The sequence below is a fragment of the Procambarus clarkii genome, chromosome 18 (assembly GCF_040958095.1).
Source record: "Procambarus clarkii isolate CNS0578487 chromosome 18, FALCON_Pclarkii_2.0, whole genome shotgun sequence".
Classification (NCBI taxonomy): Eukaryota; Metazoa; Arthropoda; class Malacostraca; order Decapoda; family Cambaridae; genus Procambarus; species Procambarus clarkii.
Window position 1 is genome coordinate 48,235,125 of NC_091167.1, and position 21,057 is coordinate 48,256,181.

The 21,057-nt window shown below is 40.7% G+C and overlaps 1 protein-coding gene across 1 annotated transcript in view; it reads right to left on the reverse strand.

Annotated features, from left to right (window-relative positions):
* The window catches only part of LOC123754467 (glutamate receptor ionotropic, delta-1-like), a 72,867-nt gene extending 55,953 nt beyond the window's left edge, over positions 1-16,914 (reverse strand). The window contains exon 1 of the mRNA XM_069326589.1: positions 16,640-16,914. Within this exon, the coding sequence (XP_069182690.1) occupies positions 16,640-16,910 (271 nt within the window). The 5' untranslated portion in view covers positions 16,911-16,914. The remainder of the gene's footprint in view (positions 1-16,639) is intronic.
* Positions 16,915-21,057: the final 4,143 nt, after the last annotated feature.

Consider the following 21,057-nt stretch of genomic DNA (forward strand, 5'->3'; position numbering starts at 1 on the left):
AAATCCGACCTTCCTCAGACCTCAAGTCTGACTTTCCTCGTCTCGTAAGTCCGACATTTTTCATCACTTAAATCCCACATATTTGTATACCCGAGATAAGTGTTTTTCTCGTCAATAACAAAACATTTGGTGTCGGAGTTATTAGTTCAAGTGTACTCACGTTCTCACTCACATAATACGTCTTGGTGTACCTGCGGGTTTCTTCATGGCACCTAGGGGGATGGTTATCTCCTCCTGCTTATATTTGGTTAAAGGTTTTGAGTAGGTCTTTGAAATATATCTTGTAGAGGGCCAATAGGTTAAAATTAAATTTCAGCCATGATTGCTACAACATCCAAAGTCTCTACATGCTTTTCCTCCCAGTAGGTTTTCAGATCACCCGATAGATACTCCCAGAAATCTTCTAAAAGGACAAGTTGTTCCAGCTGCTCCTTATTTTCAATCTTCTGAGACACACACACACACAACAACGCTCCTTAATGTAATTGAACTCCTTAAAAAGGTATGTGCTCTGCTGTTTTTTTTTATGGTTACGAAACTTCTTCCAATATGATTCAGGCACCAACTGAAAGCCATCATCACCACATTCTTGACAGCGTCATATTCAATCGACTCACTTACTGAAGATGTGTAGTACGCTATTTGGGCCTTCCCAAACAGCAATGATTGAATCGTAATAGCCCAATTGTCCCTTGACAAGTCTAATGAGGCAGAAGCTATCTAGAAGGCAGCAGAGAACGTTGACACCTCCATCTCACTGAATTTTGCCACTATTTTTATATTCTTCGCTGGGTCGAAACCATTGGATTCTCTTCTACCACCTAATCTTAGCACTTCCATTTCTTGTTGGAAATGGAAGTTCATTTCTTGTTGAAAATGGAAGAAATGAAACAAAATCTTGTTTCTCGTTTTCCTGTCTTTCTTTTTCTTCCATTTATCTCCTGTCTTGTCTTTCTTTCTCTCTTTCTTATTTCTCTCTCTTCCATTTCTTTCCTTCCTCTTCCATTTCTCTCCTTTCTCTTTCTCTAATCTGTTCAATTCGATTTCACAATTTATTTCTAATTCTGGCAGTTTCATTGTCAATAGGATCACATATAGTTCACATGGGTCACTGTCACCATCACTTCCCTGGTCTTCCTCGTTAGTAGACTCCATGACAGTCGCTACTTTGCTACGGACTACACTCTCCAGTTTGCCGTCTGATTTCAAATGCCAAGACACTTTCGAGAGGATCTCGACACATGAATCACTTTCTTTCACTATTAATTCCAGGCACTTACCAACACTAGCTCTTATTTTCCTAAGCACTTGAATTTGGAGAGACAATTCTCTTGGTTTAAGAATCTCTGAACATCGCCCAGTATCAGTTGATGTTTTCTCCGCCATTGCTCACTCTCTTAATACTGCACTTAAACACAAAAAGAAGTCTGTGCAAGAAGGTTGCACTAATCACTGGCCTAATCCAGTCTAACTTACCTGACAAGAAGTCAGATCTCGCTGGGGATGCAAATTATGTTACAGTCCCACTTAGTAACCATGTTCTTCCTGTTCAAACTTTCTATGGGGCCTTAGTGCCTCTTCCTACCTTATCCAACCTCGAGGCTTAGGTAAGTTATTGAGAACTGGCAGTAATAGTCAATCCAACGGGAATGGGAGCAAACAACACTAAACAAAACCATCACCATTTATACTTCCTAACTACATACACTTCTTATGTATGGACATAACATCGAAGGTGTCACTTTCACACAGGACACTACATTAGAACTTCTACGATCTTATATCCCGGAGAGTCCACTTTTATCTTCTATCGAACAACACTCAAGGTACCCTCCCTGAGCCTTTCATCTATGGTACTCACGCTCACGAGTCAAGGAGTGCCGGACCAACCGGGCTGTGGTGGGTATGTGGGCCTGCGGGCCGCTCCAAGCAACAGCCTGGTGGACCAAACTCTCACAAGTCGAGCCTGGCCTCGGGCCGGGCTTGGGGAGTAGAACAACTCCCAGAACCCCATCAACCAGGAATCAACCAGGTAACCTTTCTCAGTAAATCATTGACCAGTTCTCTACAGTATCATCAAAGTGTCAACACGCCACTTTAACTCTCCAACAAGACACTGGCCGATCGCTGCAACGCGCTGGCCGGCTCCACCTGAAGGCTTGACCTATAACAAGTGTTACGGTCTGCTAGAGCAAGAAACCGGGTTTTTCTGTAATTTGACTTTAAGCCTCTTCTTCTATGATCCCACCCCAAGTCAATGGTAAGTTCTCAAGAATTGGCGGTAGCAAGTAATTGTGCAAAGAATAAAGAAGGTAAACAAGACACAATTACACCTTCACCAATATATTATCTTCAGAAGTATAACTACACAGTGTCGCTTTCACACAGGACATTAATATATTGTAAAAACAAGTCTTAGCTTAAAGGACAGACGGACGTTAATTCCATATAGTAATTCAACTGGTCCATCCCGGGTTACGTGGGTACAATCACCAATACCTCACTGGTTATCCCAAACAAATCAGTCTCCACCGACACGGTTCACGGGTTCCCATCGGAACAAGTCTCGAGTTCAGGACTGTCGTGGGTGAGCTGACTATTGTCGACCAAGGCAGCACCCATATCACTTTTGAGGAGTAAAAATCTTATAGTAAGAATGAAATTACAAGGATGTCCGAAAGATCACTGCCTTCCACCGGGAAACAAAAAATGGGGTCCAGGTGCATCCAACAGATTGCGTTGACATCGTCATATAGCACACATTTAGCTTTTATGTAGCAGTATTAAGGTTTGTCGTAAATAATAGTGCTGTTATAATTATTACTTTTTTAGATTATAACCGAAAAATTCTCTCGCTCTCTCTCTCTCTCTCTCTCTCTCTCTCTCTCTCTCTCTCTCTCTCTCTCTCTCTCTCTCTCTCTCTCTCTATATATATATATATATATATACATATATATATATATATATATATATATAAATATATATATATATATATATATATATATATATATATATATACATATATATATATATATATATATATATATATATATATATACATATATATATATATATATATATATATATATATATATATATATATATATATATATATACATATATATATATATATATACATATATATATATATATATGTATATATATATATATATATATATATATATATATATATATATATATATATATATATATATATATATATATACATATATATACTGACAACTTGATCCCCATCCCTCCTCAACGCAAAAACCGTCGTGGCAGTCCCAAGAGTTCCAATGACAATTTTAAACTTGGAACACAAGTGACCAAAAAAAATTGAAGAGGGCAACACAGTAGGGGGAATTAGGTTACTTACCAGCGAAGACACAATCGCCCCTAGAAATACCGCTACTGCCAACTCACTGAGAGAGAAGCACCCTCCTAGAGTACCGTGGGAACCCACTGCTCAGGACACAAATGTCCCAGACATGGGACCTCTATTCCTCCAAGCGTCAGAGGTATACAAAGCCATCATGTCATTTCCGCCAGGCTCGGCAGGGGGATACACTGGAGTAAGACCTCAGCACCTCAAGGAGATGGTAAATCCAGTTCTCGGAGAAGTTGCCGAGACACTATTGTCAGAGGTCACGAAGTTTGTCAACGACTGCCTCTCTGGGTTGATCCCAGATACAATTAAACCACTTTTCTTTGGAGCATCCCTTTGTGCCCTCAAGAAGAAAGATGGTGGAGTCAGACCCATTGCCGTGGGTAACACACTTCGGCGCCTTGTTGCTAGGGCAGCTGTCAGAAAAATTAGCATAGACGCTGCGACGATGCTTCGACCCCATCAACTAGGTTTTGGTGTCCCCCATGGCTGTGAAGCAGCAGCTCATGCAGCACGAGCCTATATCAAGCACCTCCCAGAAAATAAGGCATTAATTAAATTAGACTTTAAAAATGCCTTCAACCAGGTAAAAAGGGATGTGGTACTGGAAGCAGTTCGAACAAGCTTTCCTTCTCTACTCCCCTTCGTCTCAGCAGGGTACAGTAGGGAATCGACGCTGCTGTTTGGGGAACATGAAGTTGTTTCTGCAGAAGGTGTCCAACAGGGAGACCCACTTGCCCCTTTTCTTTTTTGCATGGCTGTTAAAGAGGTCACAAGCAGGTTAACCAGCGAACTCAACATCTGGTTCCTGGACGATGGCACCCTGGCAGGGGCACAGGAGTCCCTGCTAGAAGATCTACAGCTGGTGAAATCTAAGGGAGAGGAGTTAGGACTCACCCTAAACCCATTAAAGTGTGAAATCTTCTCATCTAGCCAACCAACCATAGATGCAGTGCGAACCATATTGCCAGGAGCCCAAGTGATCGCTCCCACCGACAGTGTGCTGCTAGGGGCACCTCTGGGCTCGAGCGCCATTGAGGTAGTCCTCGAAGAAAAGCTGAACGACCTGAGGAGGATGGAGGGAAGAATAGGGGCTTTGGACGCCCACGATGCTCTGTACCTTCTCACAAGGTGCCTGGCTTTGCCCAGACTGACCTATTTCCTAAGGTGTGCTCCCTCCTTCGACAGCCCAAAATTAACAGAATATGGCACACTCCTAAGGTCAATAACCGTGAAAGTGTTAAACCTCTCCCTGCAAGATGACCAATGGGACCAAGCAACGCTCCCAGTTAGACTCCGGGGGATAGGTATTCGCAAGGCGACACAGTTAGCATTGCCGGCATTCTTATCCTCGACCAGTGCAACAGGTGAATTAGTTAAGGAAATACTACCGGAACACCTAAGAGACTTCATTGGGATTGATGATCCCAAATTCGCGGAAGGAGCCGGTCAGTGGGACACTCTTGTCAACTCTCATCCTCGACCGACTTTTCCAAATGACTGCAAACAGTCCAAATGGGATAGCCCCATAGTGGAGAACATCGCCACATCATTGCTGGAGGCAGCTTCCAGGAAGGACAAAGCGCGTCTTCTAACTGTGCAAGCTCCCCATGCCAGGGACTTCCTGTTGGCAGTCCCTAATTCCGCCTTGGGAACCCGCCTGGACCATCGGACCCTAAGTATTGGTGTTGCTCTGCGCCTTGCCGCCCCTATCTCCACCGAGCACCGGTGTATTTGCGGCCATGCACGGGCAGACCAATACGGCAGCCATGGTCTCATCTGTCGTAAGACACAGGGAAAGATTGCCAGACATGAAGCAGTCAATGACATCATCAAGAGAAGTTTGGCTTCAGCTGGGTGCCCAGCACAAAGGGAACCTCAGTTGTGCAGGCCTGACAACAGCCAAAAACGCCCAGATGGAGTCACCCTGCAGCCGTGGAGGGAAGGTAAACAGGTCGTGTGGGACTACACGTGTGCATCCACATTGGCTGATACCTATCTACCTTACAGCGCAGCTGAAGAGGAGGCGGGGCGGCCACCTTCAGGGAGACCCAGAAAACTAACAAGTACAGGGACCTAGAACGTTGTTACAGGTTCGGGCCAATAGGCTCTGAGACTCTGGGCGCCTGGGGTAAATGTGCACTTAAGTTCCTGAAGGAGCTGGGCGAGGAACTCATTGGGAAGACTAGAGACCCAAGAGCAGCCAGTTTTATGTTCCAGCGCCTCAGTGTCGCTGTTCAGAGGGGAAATGCGTGCTGTATCTTGGGTACGCACCCGACCCCCGAGGAGCTGGACGAAGTCTTCGAACACTGATTGGTATATTGTTATATAAGTGTGTGTTTTCTGTAAACTGTAGCATTGCAATAAAATCAAATAAAAAAAAAATAACAGGGGTGGTAGGAGAGGAAAAGATTAAAGTATTCAGTGAGAATCCACAAGGTCTTCTCTGAACACTATTTATTTTCTTCTTCGAGGATGTGGGTCCCTTTAATTAAACCAGTGGTGGTACCCCTAAATATATATATATATATATATATATATATATATATATATATATATATATATATATATATATATATATATATATATATATATATATATATATATATATATTATTAAATATGACCGAAAAAGTACGATTAATAATTCTAACACGAATTTTCTCAATCTTTCGTACATTACGCTTCACTGTTGGAGGTAAATCAAAAATCACTTCTCCAAAATTCATTTTTATTTCTAGTCTGACGCGACACGGGCGCGTTTCGTAAAACTTATTACATTTTCAAAGACTTCACAAATACACAACTGATTAGAACTTGCGTTTCCCTGATTTTATATCTACATTTGAGTGAGGTGGGAAGGGTGATGTGGCATTACATTTGAGTGAGGTGGGAAGGGTGATGTGGCATTAACACAAGACAGAAAACTAGGGGATATTAATAGGGTATTAAAAGTATCAACACAAGACAGAACAGAAACAATGGGTATTGAATAGAAGTGTTTGTAGAAAGCCTATTGGTCCATATTTCTTGATGCTTCTATATTGGAGCGGAGTCTTGAGGTGGGTAGAATATAGTTGTGCAATAATTGGCTGTTGATTGCTGGTGTTGACTTCTTGATGTGTAGTGCCTCGCAAACGTCAAGCCGCCTGCTATCGCTGTATCTATCGATGATTTCTGTGTTGTTTACTAGGATTTCTCTGGCGATGGTTTGGTTATGGGAAGAGATTATATGTTCCTTAATGGAGCCCTGTTGTTTATGCATCGTTAAACGCCTAGAAAGAGATGTTGTTGTCTTGCCTATATACTGGGTTTTTTGGAGCTTACAGTCCCCAAGTGGGCATTTGAAGGCATAGACGACGTTAGTCTCTTTTAAAGCGTTCTGTTTTGTGTCTGGAGAGTTTCTCATGAGTAGGCTGGCCGTTTTTCTGGTTTTATAGTAAATCGTCAGTTGTATCCTCTGATTTTTGTCTGTAGGGATAACGTTTCTATTAACAATATCTTTCAGGACCCTTTCCTCTGTTTTATGAGCTGTGGAAAAGAAGTTCCTGTAAAATAGTCTAATAGGGGGTATAGGTGTTGTGTTAGTTGTCTCTTCGGAGGTTGCATGGCTTTTCACTTTCCTTCTTATGATGTCTTCGATGAAACCATTGGAGAAGCCGTTATTGACTAGGACCTGCCTTACCCTAGTCAATAACGGCTTCTCCAATGGTTTCATCGAAGACATCATAAGAAGGAAAGTGAAAAGCCATGCAACCTCAGAAGAGACAACTAACACAACACCTATACCCCCTATTAGACTATTTTACAGGAACTTCTTTTCCACAGCTCATAAAACAGAGGAAAGGGTCCTGAAAGATATTGTTAATAGAAACGTTATCCCTACAGACAAAAATCAGAGGATACAACTGACGATTTACTATAAAACCAGAAAAACGGCCAGCCTACTCATGAGAAACTCTCCAGACACAAAACAGAACGCTTTAAAAGAGACTAACGTCGTCTATGCCTTCAAATGCCCACTTGGGGACTGTAAGCTCCAAAAAACCCAGTATATAGGCAAGACAACAACATCTCTTTCTAGGCGTTTAACGATGCATAAACAACAGGGCTCCATTAAGGAACATATAATCTCTTCCCATAACCAAACCATCGCCAGAGAAATCCTAGTAAACAACACAGAAATCATCGATAGATACAGCGATAGCAGGCGGCTTGACGTTTGCGAGGCACTACACATCAAGAAGTCAACACCAGCAATCAACAGCCAATTATTGCACAACTATATTCTACCCACCTCAAGACTCCGCTCCAATATAGAAGCATCAAGAAATATGGACCAATAGGCTTTCTACAAACACTTCTATTCAATACCCATTGTTTCTGTTCTGTCTTGTGTTGATACTTTTAATACCCTATTAATATCCCCTAGTGTTCTGTCTTGTGTTAATGCCACATCACCCTTCCCACCTCACTCAAATGTAGATATAAAATCAGGGAAACGCAAGTTCTAATCAGTTGTGTATTTGTGAAGTCTTTGAAAATGTAATAAGTTTTACGAAACGCGCCCGTGTCTCGTCAGACTAGAAATAAAAATGAATTTTGGAGAAGTGATTTTTTATTTACCTCCAACAGTGAAGCGTAATGTACGAAAGATTGAGAAAATTCGTGTTAGAATTATTAATCTTACTTTTTCGGTCATATTTAATAATATATGTCTACAAGAAAGACTGCTACCAAAATATACTAATATATATATATATATATATATATATATATATATATATATATATATATATATATATATATATATATATATATATATATATATATATATATATATATTATTAAATATGACCGAAAAAGTAAGATTAATAATTCTAACACGAATTTTCTCAATCTTTCGTACATTACGCTTCACTGTTGGAGGTAAATCAAAAATCAATTCTCCAAAATTCATTTTTTATTTCTAGTCTGACACGACACGAGCGCGTTTCGTAAAACTTATTACATTTTCAAAGACTTTAGTTCACAAATACACAACTGAATAGAACTTACGCATCTCCGATTTTATATCTACATTTGAGTGAGGTGGAAGGGGTGATGTGGCATTAACACAAGACAGAACAAAATGTGGTATTAATAGGGTATTAATTTCATCAACACAAGACAGAACAAAATGTGGTATTAATAGGGTATTAATTTCATCAACACAAGACAGAACAAGAGTATTAATAGGGTATTAATTTCATCAACACAAGACAGAACACGAAACAATGGATATTGAATAGAAGTGTTTGTAGAAAGCCTATTGGTCCATATTTCTTGATGCTTCTAAATTGGAGCGGAGTCTTGAGGTGGGTAGAATATAGTTGTGCAATAATTGGCTGTTGATTGCTGGTGTTGACTTCTTGATGTGTAGTGCCTCGCAAACGTCAAGCCGCCTGCTATCGCTGTATCTATCGATGATTTCTGTGTTGTTTACTAGGATTTCTCTGGCGATGGTTTGGTTGTGGGAAGAGATTATATGTTCCTTAATGGAGCCCTGTTGCTTATGCATCGTTAAACGCCTAGAAAGAGATGTTGTTGTCTTGCCTATATACGGGTTTTTTTGGAGCTTACAGTCCCCAAGTGGGCATTTGAAGGCATAGACGACGTTAGTCTCTTTTAAAGCGTTCTGTTTTGTGTCTGGAGAGTTTCTCATGAGTAGGCTGGCCGTTTTTCTGGTTTTATAGTAAATCGTCAGTTGTATCCTCTGATTTTTGTCTGTAGGGATAACGTTTCTATTAACAATATCTTTCAGGACCCTTTCCTCCGTTTTATGAGCTGTGGAAAAGAAGTTCCTGTAAAATAGTCTAATAGGGGGTATAGGTGTTGTGTTAGTTGTCTCTTCAGAGGTTGCATGGCTTTTCACTTTCCTTCTTATGATGTCTTCGACGAAACCATTGGAGAAGCCGTTATTGACTAGGACCTGCCTTACCCTACAGAGTTCTTCGTCGACTTGCTTCCATTCTGAGCTGTGGCTGAGAGCACGGTCGACATATGTGTTAACAACACTCCTCTTGTACCTGTCTGTGCAGTCGCTGTTGGCATTTAGGCACATTCCTATGTTTGTTTCCTTAGTGTAGACTGCAGTGTGGAAACCTCCGCCCTTTTCCATGACTGTTACATCTAGAAAGGGCAGCTTCCCATCCTTTTCCATCTCGTAAGTGAAACGCAGCACGGAACTCTGCTCAAATGCCTCCTTCAGCTCCTGCAGATGTCTGACATCAGGTACCTGTGTAAAAATGTCGTCAACATACCTGCAGTATATGGCCGGTTTCAAGTTCATGTCGACTAAGACTTTTTGCTCGATGGTACCCATGTAGAAGTGTGCAAACAGGACACCTAGGGGAGAACCCATGGCGACCCCATCTACTTGCTTATACATGTGCCCATCCGGGCTCAAGAAGGGTGCCTCTATAGTACAAGCTTGGAGTAGTTTCCTCAGAATATTTTCTGGTATGTCAAGAGGAGTACAGGCTGGATCACGATACACTCTGTCGGCTATCATTCCGATTGTCTCGTCCACAGGTACGTTGGTAAACAGCGATTCTACGTCCAACGAGGCTCTTATCCCTGTGGCCCGTGTGCCCCGCAGTAAGTCAACAAATTCCTTTGGAGACTTCAGACTGAAGGCACAAGGAACATAAGGAGTCAGCAGGCCGTTGAGTCGCTTCGCCAGTCTGTACGTGGGTGTGGGTATCTGGCTAATGATTGGCCGAAGTGGGTTTCCAGGCTTTTGCGTCTTGACATTTCCATACGCATATCCAGGTTTATATTCCCCAATGATCTTTGGCAGGTGGAGTCCGGATTTCTTGGCGTTCACAGTTTCGATCAGTTTGTTGACCTTTGCTTTTAATTCGGCTGTAGTGTCCTTCGTTACCCTTTGGAGCCTTCGTGAGAACAAGGAGATAGTTGTCAGGAGAGGTGACAAGTCGCCAATATATGTCATTCTTAAAAAAGACGAATATCTGGCGAAAATGAACATCATACTCTCTGACCAAACTAAGTTCCAAAGGGTAACGAAGGACACTACAGCCGAATTAAAAGCAAAGGTCAACAAACTGATCGAAACTGTGAACGCCAAGAAATCCGGACTCCACCTGCCAAAGATCATTGGGGAATATAAACCTGGATATGCGTATGGAAATGTCAAGACGCACAAGCCTGGAAACCCACTTCGGCCAATCATTAGCCAGATACCCACACCCACGTACAGACTGGCGAAGCGACTCAACGGCCTGCTGACTCCTTATGTTCCTTGCGCCTTCAGTCTGAAGTCTCCAAAGGAATTTGTTGACTTACTGCGGGGCACACGGGCCACAGGGATAAGAGCCACGTTGGACGTAGAATCGCTGTTTACCAACGTACCTGTGGACGAGACAATCGGAATGATAGCCGACAGAGTGTATCGTGATCCAGCCTGTACTCCTCTTGACATACCAGAAAATATTCTGAGGAAACTACTCCAAGCTTGTACTAAAGAGGCACCCTTCTTGAGCCCGGATGGGCACATGTATAAGCAAGTAGATGGGGTCGCCATGGGTTCTCCCCTAGGTGTCCTATTTGCAAACTTCTACATGGGTACCATCGAGCAAAAAGTCTTAGTCGACATGAACTTGAAACCGGCCATATACTGCAGGTATGTTGACGACATTTTTACACAGGTACCTGATGTCAGACATCTGCAGGAGCTGAAGGAGGCATTTGAGCAGAGTTCCGTGCTGCGTTTCACTTACGAGATGGAAAAGGATGGGAAGCTGCCCTTTCTAGATATAACAGTCATGGAAAAGGGCGGAGGTTTCCACACTGCAGTCTACACTAAGGAAACAAACATAGGAATGTACCTAAATGCCAACAGCGACTGCCCAGACAGGTACAAGAGGAGTGTTGTTAACGCATATGTCGACCGTGCTCTCAGCCACAGCTCAGAATGGAAGCAAGTCGACGAAGAACTCTGTTGGGTAAGGCAGGACCTAGTCAATAACGGCTTCTCCAATGGTTTCGTCGAAGACATCATAAGAAGGAAAGTGAAAAGCCATGCAACCTCTGAAGAGACAACTAACACAACACCTATACCCCCTATTAGACTATTTTACAGGAACTTCTTTTCCACAGCTCATAAAACGGAGGAAAGGGTCCTGAAAGATATTGTTAATAGAAACGTTATCCCTACAGACAAAAATCAGAGGATACAACTGACGATTTACTATAAAACCAGAAAAACGGCCAGCCTACTCATGAGAAACTCTCCAGACACAAAACAGAACGCTTTAAAAGAGACTAACGTCGTCTATGCCTTCAAATGCCCACTTGGGGACTGTAAGCTCCAAAAAACCCAGTATATAGGCAAGACAACAACATCTCTTTCTAGGCGTTTAACGATGCATAAGCAACAGGGCTCCATTAAGGAACATATAATCTCTTCCCACAACCAAACCATCGCCAGAGAAATCCTAGTAAACAACACAGAAATCATCGATAGATACAGCGATAGCAGGCGGCTTGACGTTTGCGAGGCACTACACATCAAGAAGTCAACACCAGCAATCAACAGCCAATTATTGCACAACTATATTCTACCCACCTCAAGACTCCGCTCCAATATAGAAGCATCAAGAAATATGGACCAATAGGCTTTCTACAAACACTTCTATTCAATATCCATTGTTTCGTGTTCTGTCTTGTGTTGATGAAATTAATACCCTATTAATACTCTTGTTCTGTCTTGTGTTGATGAAATTAATACCCTATTAATACCACATTTTGTTCTGTCTTGCGTTAATGCCACATCACCCCTTCCACCTCACTCAAATGTAGATATAAAATCGGAGATGCGTAAGTTCTATTCAGTTGTGTATTTGTGAACTAAAGTCTTTGAAAATGTAATAAGTTTTACGAAACGCGCTCGTGTCGCGTCAGACTAGAAATAAAAAATGAATTTTGGAGAATTGATTTTTGATTTACCTCCAACAGTGAAGCGTAATGTACGAAAGATTGAGAAAATTCGTGTTAGAATTATTAATCTTACTTTTTCGGTCATATTTAATAATATATGTCTACAGGAAAGACTGCTACCAAAATATACTAATATATATATATATATATATATATATATATAGATATATATATATATATATATATATATGTATATACCAATATATACTGGTATATACACTGGTATAAATATATACTGGTATATATACTGGTATAAAATGTTTTCTGGTTATTTGACTTACTGCGGGGCACACGGGCCACAGGGATAAGAGCCTCGTTGGACGTAGAATCACTGTTCACCAACGTACCTGTGGACGAGACAATCGGGATGATAGCCGACAGAGTGCATCATGATCCAGCCTGTACTCCTCTTGACATACCAGAAAATATTCTAAGGAAACTACTCCAAGCTTGTACTAAAGAGGCACCCTTCTTGAGCCCGGATGGGCACATGTATAAGCAAGTAGATGGGGTCGCCATGGGTTCTCCCCTAGGTGTCCTGTTTGCAAACTTCTACATGGGTACCATCGAGCAAAAAGTCTTAGTCGACATGAACTTGAAACCGGCCATATACTGCAGGTATGTTGACGACATTTTTACACAGGTACCTGATGTCAGACATCTGCAGGAGCTGAAGCAGGCATTTGAGCAGTTCCGTGCTGCGTTTCACTTACGAGATGGAAAAGGATGGGAAGCTGCCCTTTCTAGATGTAACAGTCATGGAAAAGAGCGGAGGTTTCCACACTGCAGTCTACACTAAGGAAACGAACATAGGAATGTGCCTAAATGCCAACAGCGACTGCCCAGACAGGTACAAGAGGAGTGTTGTTAACACATATGTCGACCGTGCTCTCAGCCACAGCTCAGAATGGAAGCAAGTCAACGAAGAACTCTGTAGGGTAAGGCAGGTCCTAGTCAACAACGGCTTCTCCAATTGTTTCGTCGAAGTCATCATAAGAAGGAAAGTGAAACGCCATGCAACCTCTGAAGAGACAACTAACACAACACCTATACCCCCTTGTTCGTTTCCTTAGTGTAGACTGCAGTGTGGAAACCTCCGCTCTCTTCCATGACTGTTACATCTAGAAAGGGCAGCTTCCCATCCTTTTCCATCTCGTAAGTGAAACGCAGCACGGAACTGCTCAAATGCCTGCTTCAGCTCCTGCAGATGTCTGACATCAGGTACCTGTGTAAAAATGTCGTCAACATACCTGCAGTATATGTTACCTAGCAGTAAAATAGGTACCTGGGTGTTAGTCAGCTGTCATGGACTGCTTCCTGGGGGTGGAGGCCTGGTCGAGGACCGGGCCGCGGGGACACTAAAAAGCCCCGAAATCATCTCAAGATAACCTCAAGATAACCCTATTTGACTATTTTACAGGAACTTCTATTCCACAGCTCATAAAACGGAGGAAAGGGTCCTGAAAGATATTGTTAACAGAAACGTTATCCCTACAGACAAAAATCAGAGGATACAACTGACGATTTAGTATAAAACCAGAAAAACGGCCAGCCTACTCATGAGAAACTCTCCAGACACAAAGCAAAACGCTTTAAAAGAGACCAACGTCGTCTATGCCTTCAAATGCCCTCTTGGGGACTGTAAGCTCCAAAAAACGCAGTATATAGGCAAGACAACAACATCTCTTTCTAGGCGTTTAACGATGCATAAGCAACAGGGCTCCATTAAGGAACATATAATCTCTTCCCACAACCAAACCATCGCCAGAGAAATCCTAGTAAACAACACAGAAATCATCGATAGATACAGCGATAGCAGACGGCTTGACGTTTGCGAGGCACTACACATTAAGACGTCAACCCCAGCAATCAACAGCCAATTAATGCACAACTATATTCTACCCACCTCAAGACTCCGCTCCAATATAGAAGCATCAAAAAATATGGACCAATAGGCTTTCTACAATCACTTCCATTCAATACCCATTGTTTCGTGTTCTGTCTTGTGTTGATGAATTTAATACCCTATTAATACCACCTCACCCCATCCACCTCACTCAAATGTAGATATAAACAAATCGGAGATGTGTAAGTTCTATTCAGTTGGGTATGTGTAAACTAAGGTCTTTGAAAATGTAATAAGTTTTACGAAAAGCGCTCAAGTGTCGCGTCAGACTAGAAATAAAAATGAATTTTGGAGAATTGATTTTTGAATTACCACTAGCAGTGAAAAGAAATGTACGAAAGATTTAGAAAATTCGTGTTAGAATTATTAATCTTACTTTTTCGGTCATATTTAATTATATATATATATATATATATATATATATATATATATATATATATATATATATATATATATATATATATATATATATATATATATTTATATATATATATATATATATATATATATATATATATATATATACATATATATATACATATACATATATATATATATATATATATATATATATATATATATATATATATATATATATATATATATATATATATATATATATATATATATATATATATATATGTCGTACCTAATAGCCAGAACGCACTTCTCAGCCTACTATGCAAGGCCAAATTTGCCTAATAAGCCAAGTTTTCATGAATTAATTGTTTTTCGACTACCTAACCTACCTAACCTAACCTAACCTAACTTTTTCGGCTACCTAACCTAACCTAACCTATAGAGATAGGTTAGGTTAGGTTAGGTAGGGTTGGTTAGGTTCGGTCATATATCTACGTTAATTTTAACTCCAATAAAAAAAATTGACCTCATACATAATGAAACGGGTAGCTTTATCATTTCTTAAGAAAAAAAATAGAGAAAATATATTAATTCAGGAAAACTTGGCTTATTAGGCAAATTTGGCCTTGCATAGTAGGCTGAGAAGTGCGTTCTGGCTATTAGGTACGACATATATATATATATATATATATATATATATATATATATATATATATATATGTCGTACCTAGTAGCCAGAACGCACTTCTCAGCCTACAATTCAGGGCCCGATTTGCCTAATAGGCCAAGTTTTCCTGAATTATTATATTTTCTCAATTTTTTTTCTTATGAAATGATAAAGCTACCCATTTGATTATGTATGAGGTCAATTTTTTTTTATTGGAGTTAAAATTAACGTAGATATATGACCGAACCTAACCAACCCTACCTAACCTAACCTAACCTATCTTTATGGGTTAGGTTAGGTTAGGTAGCCGAAAAAGCTATGTTAGGTTAGGTTAGGTAGGTTAGGTAATCGAAAAACAATTAATTCATGAAAACTTGGCTTATTAGGCAAATCGGGCCTTGCATAGTAGGCTGAGAAGTGCGTTCTGGCTACTAGGTACGACATATATATATATATATATATATATATATATATATATATATATATATATATATATATATATATATATATATCGTTAAAGGTTATTTAACCCCCCTCCATTCGTTAAAAGTTTATTTAACACAAAAACAAAAACAAAATTATTTGCCATATTATGTTAAAAGGCAGTGAATAGTGTTGGAAATTTCCGACATTAATAATGCACATATACTCGTTAGCACTCATTTGTAAACATTATGATGCAAAAAAGAGATATAACCATATAATTTAGTTCAAACGGGTCGCATTTTATGGTAAAAATGATTAAAATATTTTAGGCAGAGGTGAGCAGGGTGTGAAGAGGGCTAACGACGTCGCGGTGTGCGGTGACAGGTGGTTACCTAGAGGTGGTGTTACCTTGAGGTATTTTCGGGACTTAGTGTCCCCGCGGCCCGGTCGTCGACCAGGCCTCCTTCCCCAGGAGGAAGAGGTGTACTGTTAACACGTGTTAACAGTACACCTCCATCTGGTGTACTGTTAACACGTGTAAAGTGTTAACAGTACACCAGATGGAGCCCAGTGTAGTTGAGAGCAAGTAAAGCTGTGCACCAGGTGTAGTAGTTTCAAAGCTGTATACGACAATGAGTACTGGGAAGACTGGACACTACCAGCGTAGCTCTCATCCAGTAACTATACTTAGGTAATTAACAATGCATGACAAACGTGACCGGAAACAGCAGCTCAACTTTCACTGGCACAAACAGGTAAGATGTTCCATTGAAGATTAAGCCCCCCAGAGGTGCCATGGCAAGAGTAACGAGTTAGTGGCAGATGTTTCGAGTGAATGTGATCTGTGGTCGCGAAAGGAACGGGTGAGAACACACTTACACATATGTACTGACCTTTCTGTGTAAGAAGCTTTCCAAGGTGCGGTGGACAGGAGTGGTTGAGGGCCAGGTGGATGGGGGCGTGGTCGAGGGCCAGGTAGAGGGCGTGGTCGAGGGCCAGGTGGAGGGAGGGGTGGTCGAGGGCCAGGTAGAGGGCGTGGTCGAGGGCCAGGTAGAGGGCGTGGACAGTGTTGCGGAGACTGTGGTGGAGGAGCACGGCCCTGGCTCCCGCCCTCCCACCTATGGCTACCACCACCGTCTCCGGCAGCCGCCACAGTCCAGACATCTCCACCAACCTTTTCATTGTCATAAAAGGTGCGTCTTAACAAAACCCACATCTGTAGACTGATAATTAGCAGCACACATTTATTAAATTTAGATTGTAAAGTGAGTTAATACCTGCTTCAGAGTTATGAGATTTTCACGAATTAATTTTCATTTGACTGTTGCTTTCAACATTTTATAAAATAACAAAAATTTAAAACATTTTTTTAATTTTAATTAAAAAAATAATAGCTTTCGAGCATCAATATGCAACATCCTGAGTTCATTCCGGTGATTATATAATTAAGCGCCTCAGAATCATATGAGTCGCACTGAAACCTTATTAGTAAGTAAACATCCTAGTGAGGCGAATAAGAACCATCCTAGTGAGCCGACTAAGAACCATCCTAGTGAGGCGACTAAGAACCATCCTAGTGAGCCGACTACGAACCATCTTAGTGAGGCGACTAAACAAACCAAGTGAGGTGACTAAGAACCATCCTATTGAGCCGACTAAGAACCATCCTAGTGAGGCGACTAAGAACCATCCTAGTGAGGCGACTAAGAACCATCCTAGTGAGGCGACTAAGAACCATCCTAGTGAGGCGACTAAGAACCATCCTAGTGAGGTGACTCAGAACCATCCTAGTGACCCGACTAAGAACCATCCTAGTGAGGCGACTAAGAACCATCCTAGTGAGGTGGCTAAGCAAACCAAGTGAAGTGACTAAGAACCATCCTAGTGAGGCGACTAAGAACCATCCTAGTGAGGCGACTAAGAACCATCCTAGTGAGGCGACTAAGAACCATCCTAGTGAGGTGACTCAGAACCATCCTAGTGACCCGACTAAGAACCATCCTAGTGAGCCGACTAAGGTCCATCCTAATGAGCTGACTAAAAACCATCCTAGTGAGCTCACTAAGCAAACCAAGCGAACCATACAGGTGATTATCCTTAGATAAAAATTAGTCACTAAAGAACCACTTAGAGCCACTTTAGATGCAGATAGTTAGTCTTAGAACCATGAAAGTAACCCGGCAAAGAACCAGTTCTCGTCTCGGAGGGTCAAGGAAAAGACTCGGAGGGACTTGAAAAGATCCTGACAAGGCTGTCTACAGCTCTCGTGATAACGTTTAATTCATTCGCCGCCTTGGAAGATGAGCATGTCGGGAGGCTCAAGTTGGCCATAATCGTCAGACGAAGAAGAGAGCGCCAGTAAATGAAGAAATATTGGTTGTAGGTAATTCACAGGTTAGATATTTAGGCAAGTCATTTGGGGCTAGAAATCGGGAAAACGTGTTTAGGGTTTGCTATGCAGGAGTGGGAAAATGAAATATTATTAACAATATGAGTGATATGGCTGGAAGTGGGAGTAATCCTGTTATTTGTATTAATGCGGGAGGAAATGAAGTAGGAAGAGTTAGAAGTGATACACTTTTACAGAGGATAAAGACAGCCATCGAATTAGTGAAGAGCAATGGAGGGACTTGGAACAGATGTGCTTTCTGCTAAAAAGGAAAAATTGGAAATGAGTGGCTGTTCAGGTCACATGGAGTCAATTCCTGATTAGATAAATATTGCTAGTTAAATGCAATATAATTCATTGATAACTCGGAAAACTTATATTGAAAGAATGGTATACATGCGTATCTTCGAAACCTCTTTACCGATTGCTTTGAAATTTTGACACAACGTTGCATTCGAATAGGGGCATCTTTTTATAAATCTACTATATACATGCCCCACCTGTGACAGGAAAAAAAACATGTTTTTTTGAAAAACAGTGCCATCTGTTGGACGTTAGAGCAACGCTGTAATCTCCGAAATATCTTCACCGATTGCTTTGCAATTTTGACACAACGTTGCATTCGAATAGGCACGTTTTTTTATATAACTACTATATAGATGCCACAACCAGGGAAAAGGTAAAAACATGCGTTTTTGAAAAACAGCGCCATGTGTTGCACATAATAGCAACATGCACGCTAGACTAAATGTGTCACGAGTTCCATTTCAATGTTTCCAATTGCATTGATCAATTTTATTTTCATAGATTTCTATTTATTTTATTTTATATTGAATTATTTTCTGTGACAATGCGTAGCAATTGAGCTGTGTTGTTTACCATACTGTTCATTTCGAGAGTATAAGTATAGATGCCACACCTGTGACAGGTAAAACTATGCTTTTCATGAAAAACAGCGCAATCTGTTGCATGTAAGAGCAACACACATGCTATACAAAAATATGTTAAAATTCCATTTCAATGTTTCTGATTGCATTGATAAATTGAATTTTCATAGATTTTTATTTATTTTCATTTTTATTCAATTATTTTGTGTGAATTGCGTTGGAATTGAGCTGTGTTGTTTACCATATCATTCATTTCGTGAGTATAGTTTATTTTTTTTATTTTTTCATATTTTCATTTCATATTTTAACTGTTTTTCTTATATTTCAGTGATGGGAACATCAGATGACGTGTTGTTCCCAATTTTCTGATGGAAACATTAGACCATGTAGGAAGGCATTGGACGAGAGAGTGGGGAATGATTGGGATGACGAGGGGACAAGGGACGGGGTAATGGTGGGGAAGATCGAGGGTATGGGGAAGTTTGGCATGGTGGGGACGAGGCGATGGGGGAATGGAGAATGGTGGGGAGGTCAAAAGGACAGGGGAGTGGGGCATGGTGGGAAGGAAGAAAGGATGAAGGAGTGGGGAATGGTGGGGTGGACGAGGGGGACGGTGGAGAAGGGAATGGTTGGGAGGCCGAGAAGACGGGTGAGGGGGGAATGATGTGGAGGACTGGGGGACAGGGAAGGTTGCTGTGGCTCAGCAATACAAATGCGTTGCTGAGTTACACTAATGCATGGCCGGGTAGTGCTAGAATATAAATAAAAATGTAAATGTTCGTTTGCTCAAAATCGCTAATCTCCGATAGTTCTTCACCGATTGCTATGAAATTTTAAGACAACGTTGCATTTGCATCCAAGCGGGTTTTTATATACATACTATATAGATGTCACGTCTGTGACAAGAAAAAACATGCATTTTTTTAAATGTGATTTTTCATGTGTTTTTATTGTGAGGAAAATCTTCGAAAATTCTTTACCGATTGCTTTCAAATTTTGATATAACGTTGCATTTCAATAGGCGCGTGTTTTTAAAAACTTCCTAAATACATGCCTCACCTGTGACAGATTTTTTTTTTTAATAACAGCACCATCTGTTGGACGTAAAAGCAACACATGCTGTAATCACCGAAAGTTCTTCACTGATTGCTTTGAAATTTTGACACAAGGTTCCATTCATACACGTGCATGTTTTTATATACCTACTTTATAGGTGCCACACCTGTGACAAGTAAAAAAGCTAAAAAAAAACAGTGCCATCTGTTGCACGTAAGAGAAAACATGCTATACTAAATATGTAACTATTCCATTTCCATGTTTCTGATTGCATTGAAAATTTGAAATTTCATAGATTTCAATTTATTTTAATATTGATTTAATTATTTTGTGCGACATTGCGTTGGAATTAAGCTGTGTTGTTTACCATACAGTTCATTTCGTAAGTATATGTATAGATTCCACACCAGTAACAGGTAAAAACATTCTTTTTTTTGAGAAATAGTAACATCTGTTGCACGTAAGAGCAACACATGCTATACTAAATATGTTACAATTTCATTTCAACATTTTCAATGGTAATGACAAATTGAATTTTCATAGATTTCGATTTATTTTCATTTTGATTTAATTATTTTGTGTGACATTGCATTGGATTTCAGCTGTGTTGTTTACCATACTGTTCAGTTCGTGGGTATAGGTTTTTTTTTTTATTTTTTCATTGTTTTTATTTCGTTTTTTCACTGTTTTTCTAAAAATTTCAGTGATGGGAACATCAGATTATTTGGAAATGCATCAGACAAAGGAGTGGGGAATGGTGGAAAGGATCAGGGGACGGAAGTGGAGGATGGTGGGGAGGACGATGCAACAAGGAAGGGGGTTAATAATGGAAAAAACGGGGGAGTTGTGGATGGTGGGGACGAGGGGGAAATGGGAATGGAGAATGCTGGGGAGGACAAGGGAACAGGGTAGTGGGGGATGGTAGGGAGGATAAGGGGACGGGGGAGGGGGGAATGGTAGGGAGGACGAGGGGACGGGG